The following is a 7480-nucleotide window of genomic DNA, read 5'->3' as shown; positions in this document are numbered from 1 at the left end:
ACATCAATGAGTCAACACATCAATGAGTCAACACGTCAATGAGTCAACACGTCAACACGTCAACACATCAATGAGTCAACACGTCAATGAGTCAACACGTCAACACATCAACACGTCAATGAGTCAACACATCAATGAGTCAACACGTCAATGAGTCAACACGTCAATGAGTCAACACATCAACGAGTCAACATTTGGTTGGATTAAACGTCTCTTAACACTGATTGAACAGGACCATCAACTTTGACTCCTCCCCCTTCCAGACACACCTGCTGGGACAGGTGTTTACAGGTGTCCATCTTAAAAACTAAACGTGACCTCAGATTAAACAGAGGCAGGGCTATTGCCATAGAGACAGACTGGGAGGAGGAGTCAGAGCATGTGAGTCGCCGTGGTAACGTCCTAATAAGGTGTGGTCCCCTCCCACTCCAGCAGATACTGGACCGTCCCCTGAGCTGTGACACGGCGAGCCAACACCTGGCAACGCTCTCCATTGGTCAGTCTGCCCGCTGCTCCAAAGTACGATGAGATGGACGAGTGGAGGTGGGAGGAGTCAGAGGGGATCTGGGAGGGGTCTGAGAGGAGGTGGGAGGGGTCTATGGTCAGGTGGGTGGGGCTTGATGCTTCCTGGTCCTCTGAGATACCAGCCGGATCTTCACCGAGCTCCTCCCCTGCCTCGCTGCGATTGGTCCACTGGCTGTAGTTGTTGCTTGGCAACTTCCTCTTCCTGCTGCCCACCCTTCTCCTGACAACACAGAGGTCAAAGATCAAAGGATGAGTAATGTAGCATAATTCTATGTTAGCTTAGCATGAGGGTGTGCTAGCCGTATGATAGCTAGTAAATGGTAAATGGTCTTATTAGGCTTTTCTATATCAAAGGTTCTTAACGCTTTTACAGCAGAGAATTACCATTCGTCCAAGCTTTTACACATTCACACACATTCTCAAATCCCTTTCACCACCAGGCGTTACACTGGAGAACTGGGGTTCAGTGTCTTGCTCAAGGACAACTTGCTTATGGACACTCGGGGATCGAACGCTAACCCTTCGTCATGACATGCTCTACTACCATGAGCCATGTAGTCACTCACATGGACATGTGACTGGTTCATTGTCTCGGTTTCTACTTTACTAGGTTTATAGACCAAGTAAAACCTAGCTGTTCATGTTTGGTTCACAGAGGAAAGTACGCAAGAGGAAGGAGCTAGCCAGAGGGTTCTAGCTTAAGACTGAGAGCTGCTAGGGAGACTAGTAAGAGAGAGTGTCAGTTGGTTCACGAGGAAAACGCTAGCAGAGGAGAGAGCTAGCAGAGGAGAGAGCTAGCAGGGAGAAGCTAGCAGAGGAGAGAGCTAGCAGAGGAGAGAGAGAGCTAGCGGGAGGAGAGAGCTAGCAGGAGGAGAGAGCTAGCGAGAAGCTAGCAGGAGGAGAGAGCTAGCAGAGGAGAGAGCTAGCGAGGAGAAGAGCTAGCAGGAGGAGAGAGCTAGCAGGAGAGAGAGCTAGCAGGAGGAAAGAGCTAGCAGAGGAAGAGCTAGCAGGAGGAGAGAGCTAGCAGGAGGAAAGAGCTAGCAGGAGGAGAGAGCTAGCAGTACGGACAACATCAGCAAGCAATAGCAGATGTAGCAGTGGTGTAAGCAACAGTGAGGTATCAGTTATGGAGACAGGAGAAAGAGACATGTAAGACATTAATACTGGGTGGAAGACTAGCAGGAGGAGAGAGCTAGCCAGCTACACGTGACCAACCATCCATCAACCAATCAGGACATGATGTGTCAGTGGTTGCTAAGCAACAGTGAGGCTATATTCAGTCTATGGAGACAGGAGACAGTTTAGAGACATTTAGACATTATTACTGGTTGGACACCTGATAGTTGTGGACATGGTCCTAAATAGTTTTAATGGAAATAGTTGTAAATAAGTAAATGTGTTGATCAGCTTTAGAAATGTCCAGGTTAGATTTACATTCTAAGTTCTAGAAATGGTTGTGGTTTTCACAGTGAATAATGATAAAGATGGAGGACATGATAAAGATGGAGGACACGATAAAGATGGAGGACATGATAGAGATGGAGGACATGATAAAGATGGAGGACATGATAGAGATGGAGGACATGATAAAGATGGAGGACATGATAGAGATGGAGGACATGATAAAGATGGAGGACATGATAGAGATGGAGGACATGATAAAGATGGAGGACACGATAAAGATGGAGGACATGATAGAGATGGAGGACATGATAAAGATGGAGGACATGATAGAGATGGAGGACATGATAAAGATGGAGGACATGATAGAGATGGAGGACATGATAAAGATGGAGGACATGATAGAGATGGAGGACATGATAGAGATGGAGGACATGATAGAGATGGAGGACACGATAGAGATGGAGGACACGATAGAGATGGAGGACACACCTGAGGTGGTAGGAGGTGCTGGTCGTGGCAGAGCCTGAGGTGGAGGCGTCGGTTGAATCCTGATCGATACTGACCGTTCTACTGGAGTTACTGAGGAAGAGCAGCATCGTCACACATGTGTCAGGTGTCACTGGTTAATGCTGTTACCATGGTAACCGGTCTTACCTTTTGAGGCTGTGCAGTTCGTCCAGGGTGAAGTCAAAGATGTTGGCCATGTGGTGGTTGGACGTCCAGCTGAAGGACAGCTCGTTCTACAAACAGTCATCAACACAGATCAATACGGCTCCAACTCAACCGTCAATAAAAAAGAGAAGAAGAGTCTCACGTTAGGAATAGCGTCCTCCAGGAGCCACTTGGACTTCTTCTTCTTCCTCTCGACTGGACCACTGCACACAAACTAGAGTTTAGGACTACAACCTGGAATATCTGCAGAGTTTAGGACTACAAACTGGATTAGTTCTGGGAACAGAAAATGATCTGAGAAACAAGTCAACAGGTAAACACTGGGAACTACCTGGTCACCGTCTTCTTTCGGCCTCGTGCTCCGTCGTTCTGAGCGCGCTCAGGAAAAAGCTTGGAGGGGGGGTTGGGAGGGACTCGGGTCCTCAAACGAAAGATGCACTTCCTCTTCTTGATCTCCTTCCCACAGAGAAACCTGAACACACACACATCCAGATGTTGAGATGTTCAACACACACACCAGGAAACAGTGCGGCGTCAGGACTTCTTACTTGCTCTTGTATTTATTGAGAGCGTCCAGCAGGTGCTGCCCCCTCTCTGCTGGAGGAGTGTTAGACAGCTGTAAAATTAACATCACATTTAGTTCAGAGGCTATAAATAAAACACGTTTATCAGTAGTTCATCACGGTTTAGCTGTGGAGCTGCTCCACAGGTGGAGGTGCTGCCAGGGGAACATCTACATCAGGAGAGTCCAAACTACGGCCCACGATCTATTTGTCATTGGTCTAAAAATATAATGCACTTCTTCGTTCTAACACCAGGTGGAGCTGCTGTGTTGAACAAGGCAGCAAATCTACAAACCTCAGGGTCACGAATGGCCGAAGAAAAGAAAAGAAAATTTCAGCCTCGGTGGATAAATGAACATTTCTTCATAGAAACCGGGGGAAAATGTTTGTTTGAATTTACGCAGATGTGTTAAAATATAGTTCATTATAGAAATGAATCTATGCTAATTTCAGGTAACTGATATAAGTCATTAATACTAACTTCAGGTCATTTTAGAAGTGAGGCCGCATACGTCACCATGTGAGTGGCCCAGTTTCAGGTTTGGACGCCCCTGGTCTACATGATCTACAGACCCGGGACGGACCACATGGACACGTCTCACCTTCCCCAGCTGCAGATGGTCCCAGTGGACAGAAACGAAGGACAGGATCTCGTCCAGCTCAAAGTATTTCTTCTTGCTGCTCACTGAGAGGTTGTAGAGAACCAGGTGGACGAGGTCGACCCATCTCAGAGACAGACGGCGGACGTACTCACAGCCTTTATTACACACCGCACACAGGAACAGGTAGAACCTGGACGGACAGGAGGACAGTTACTGAGATATCCAGAGGAGACAGGAGGACAGACAGGAGGACATTTACCTGTCTCCAAACATCATGGAGTCCTGCAGACACTGAGTACAGGCTTCATGGAACCACTGATGACACCGGAAACACTGCAACATCTTCAAATACCACCTGGAACCACACACCTTCATCATTATCATAATCATCATCATCGTCATCACCATCCAGGACTTCCTGGTTGTCTCTGATTGGCTGTCTTACTCTCCAGGGCCTCCACAATAGCAGTAACACTGCTGCTGATTGGTTCTGTGCTGAGAGTCCCAGTCCAGAGAGTCCAGGTGATACGGTAACACCTGCTTCATGGCCGACAGAGCCTTGGCTATCAGACCTTTCCTCAGAGCGCCCCCTTTCTGTGAGGAGGACAATCAATCACAACTTTGAAGACAAACTTTAAAGTATTTAAAGGAATCTGTTAATATTTCAGGTCCAAATTAAGTTTTTACCCGAACAGCCAGAGCGAAGACACAACGTCTACAGAACCACGGACTGAGACCAAGGCTGCCTTCTACTGGAGGAACATGACACTGCTGGTGGAAACCTGGAAATCATGGAAACCGGACCAGATCAGCTGGGTCCACAGTGACCTCTGACCTTTAGGTTTAAGCTTCTGGTTTGTATCAGCTGACTTACCGATCCCACACTTCCCACAGATCAGAATCTGGTTTGATTGACACTCAGAGTTTGGCTCCACCTCTCGGCACACGGAGCAGCGTGGCTCCTCCCCCGGAACTCCAGCTGCAATGTAATTGGATAGAAGACAGGAAGCACTGACGTCAGACACAGTCCACCTGTCTCTGTCTCTACCCGTGTCTTTCTACCTGTCTGTCTCTCACCGTGTTGAATATCCTTCCAGAGGACCCAGAACTTGGAGTTGTCCTCGAAGGTGACGAAGCAGCTTTGTCTGGGGGGACTCACCTGTGCACCAATTACAACACAGACACAAGACCATACATAAATATGGACGCCACGTCTCCTCCATAGACTGTATATAAACATGGAGGCCACGGCCCCACGCAGGTCGAACAATAGATCTTCAACTTTTTAAAATTATTTTACAGTTCAGATGCTATTAAAGCCTATGATTCAAACTAAAGGAAGAGCTCTGGTGCCGCTGACTGAACCAAGAGATTTGAAAAGTAGTTGGAGATATAGTTTTACAAATATATATACAGAAATCTCTGAAAGCCAAAGAAAAGTGAAGTATGCAACCTCCGGCCACCAGGGGGAGCACTACTGGCTCTGGCTTCACTGAAGAGGAGCTGTTCCTCCATCCATCTTTATACTGTCTCTGGTATGAAGATGACATGTGGTTGCTATGGGAACAAACAATCACTGTTGCCATGGCAACCTGTGGACACACTCACCCTCTGGATCTTCCCCAGGTAATACAGTCCATCTGACCAATGACAGAGAACGAACTGGCCCACGCTCAGACCTGAGCCTGCCCCCTCATCCTCATCCAAACCACGCCCATCCCGACAGGCCCCGCCCACATGAGACACCTGAGGCTCCAAACCACAGAGGGCTTCAATCAGGTCTTCAAACATCCTGCAGAGACAGACAGACAGACAGACAGACAGACAGGTAGTCAGACGACAGGCAGAGAGACAGGTGACAGTCAGTAACCATTAGTAAATATGTACAGGAACAGCTTTTAAGGAAACTGTGGAGCAGTGGTTAGAAATTTAGGTTTGGACCGATGGGTCCCGAGTTCACCTCCTGAGCCAGAATCTAACCCTCAAATAGTCGCGGGGCGTGGCCTCGAGGCCTAGAGGCCGCGCCCACAGCTCCACGCGCAGTCTGTGCTGGTCAAACAGCAGGAACACGGTTCCTCAGCGTGGGATAACTAAGGGTTTAAGTTTACTATTCCTGTTAGTAACCACTAGTAACGGTCACTGATCGATAGTAACCATAGTAACCGTTAGTCACCGTTAGTAACCACTAGTAACGGTCACTGATCGATAGTAACCATAGTAACCGTTAGTCACCGTTAGTAACCACTAGTAACGGTCACTGATCGATAGTAACCATAGTAACCGTTAGTCACCGTTAGTAACCACTAGTAACAGTCACTGATCGATAGTAACCATAGTAACCGTTAGTCACCGTTAGTAACCACTAGTAACGGTCACTGATCGATAGTAACCATAGTAACCGTTAGTCACCGTTAGTAACCACTAGTAACAGTCATTGATCGATAGTAACCATAGTAACCGTTAGTAACCGTTAGTAACCACTTGTAACCGTTACTCGTTGTGACTCATTACTGAACTCTGCGGGGGTTTTGACAGCTTGAAGCATGCGCAGTGCGTCGTCCTATTCCATTCGATCACAGTGATCGATTAATGGATGAAGTTCAATAACTCAATGCTACTGTTAGAACTTCCAGAGGAACCGGTCCGTTTAACATCAGTCCTGCTTCTCTAAAACACCGGGACACACCGGGTCCTCATACCGGCTTAAATATCGGGCTAAGTTCAACTAACGGACCAGCCGCAGGTCCAAAATGAACCGCCTCACCTCCTCCTCTGGTCCGGACCGGGTCCAGCTCTCTGTGTCCTCCGAACCACCGGCACACAGCGGACGGACGGGCGGTCTGTCCCTCCGGGTCCTCAGTCTGTCTCTGTCTCTCTGTACGTCTCTGTCTCTCTCTGTCTATTTGCCTCGGTCCACTGCTATCTGTCAGTCTCTGTCCCCTGTCTCTGACTCTGTTCTCTGTCTATCTCTGTCCTCTATCTCTGTCCCTGTCCTCTGTCTCTGTCTGTCTCTCTCTGTCTCTGTCTTTTCTTGCCGCTGAACTTCAAACTGACACCGTCGCCATTTTTTCACTTTTCCCGCGAGGAGTTTTTTTTCTGCCGTTCAGGCGTCGTCACCATTTCGTCATCACGTCACAACAGGAAGTGGCGCTTGGAATCCCCGCCCTCATCCCTTCACGTTATTAGGTTTCACCATCAGCTCAGATACACATCATTTACCTTCAGTTAAACATTATTAAACCAAATTTACTTTCAGTTAAACATCATTTGCCGTATACACATTTTAAACATTATTCTATTTATGCATGCTAAATCACCAGTGATCATATATTTGTTTAAATAATGTACCAGAACAGTTGTAGATTTGTTAGATGTTTATTTACATGTTTAATAAAACATGTAGATACTCTGAACAGAGGAAGAAACTATTTAATGTCAATCAATCAATCAATCATTCAATCAATCAATGATCAGTATCAAACTTTAAGGACCACAACACATCGAACACTTTAAAACAACTGATGTAGATTTTACTTCAAATGTCACTTTTTATAAAATGTCGACAAATTTTAGGACAGGTCAGAGGTCGGAGGTCGGGGGTCAGGGGTCTCTGGCTTGCTGCTTGGTCGTATCTTCATCTCTGTGAACCTCAGTGAGTACTGCCAACCTGTCCAGCTGGACCACTCCACGCCATCAGCATAGGAGGCGTGGCCC

At 47.2% G+C, this 7480-nt stretch overlaps 2 protein-coding genes across 3 annotated transcripts in view; both read right to left on the bottom strand.

Annotated features, from left to right (window-relative positions):
* Positions 1-123: 123 nt before the first annotated feature.
* phf19 (PHD finger protein 19) lies at positions 124-6863 on the bottom strand. Its single transcript, XM_047593086.1, has 14 exons — positions 6531-6863; positions 5375-5558; positions 4844-4925; positions 4641-4745; positions 4454-4548; positions 4212-4360; positions 4026-4121; positions 3767-3956; positions 3150-3217; positions 2933-3073; positions 2744-2804; positions 2584-2669; positions 2419-2508; positions 124-745 (listed from the first exon to the last, which is right to left on the bottom strand). The coding sequence occupies exons 2-14, from the start codon at positions 5555-5557 to the stop codon at positions 403-405; spliced, it is 1689 nt and encodes a 562-aa protein (XP_047449042.1). The 5' UTR covers position 5558; positions 6531-6863; the 3' UTR covers positions 124-402.
* Positions 6864-7125: 262 nt separating this feature from the next.
* LOC125012883 (fibrinogen C domain-containing protein 1-like) overlaps positions 7126-7480 on the bottom strand; it is a 12013-nt gene continuing 11658 nt past the window's right edge. For both annotated transcript variants that reach the window (XM_047593087.1, XM_047593088.1), the window contains exon 9: positions 7126-7480. This exon is cut by the window's right edge and continues 151 nt beyond it. In XM_047593087.1, coding sequence (XP_047449043.1) covers positions 7336-7480 — 145 coding nt within the window. In that variant the 3' untranslated portion in view covers positions 7126-7335.

This window comes from Mugil cephalus, chromosome 8, assembly GCF_022458985.1.
Source record: "Mugil cephalus isolate CIBA_MC_2020 chromosome 8, CIBA_Mcephalus_1.1, whole genome shotgun sequence".
NCBI classification, from domain to species: domain Eukaryota; kingdom Metazoa; phylum Chordata; class Actinopteri; order Mugiliformes; family Mugilidae; genus Mugil; species Mugil cephalus.
The sequence above is the reverse complement of the archived record's forward strand: the minus strand, read 5'-3'. Positions and strand labels throughout refer to the sequence as shown.

What these genes read in the sequence shown, in the direction of transcription:
- phf19 (XM_047593086.1), bottom strand. Translation starts at nt 5,557, where the DNA reads ATGTTTGAAGACCTGATTGAAGCCCTCTGTGGTTTGGAGCCTCAGGTG. An exon ending in CTGGAAGGATATTCAACACG is followed by an intron (nt 4,746 to 4,843) that starts GTGAGAGACAGA and finishes ATTACATTGCAG; the next exon opens with CTGGAGTTCCGGGGGAGGAG. An exon ending in CTCAATAAATACAAGAGCAA is followed by an intron (nt 3,074 to 3,149) that starts GTAAGAAGTCCT and finishes GTGTGTGTTCAG; the next exon opens with GTTTCTCTGTGGGAAGGAGA.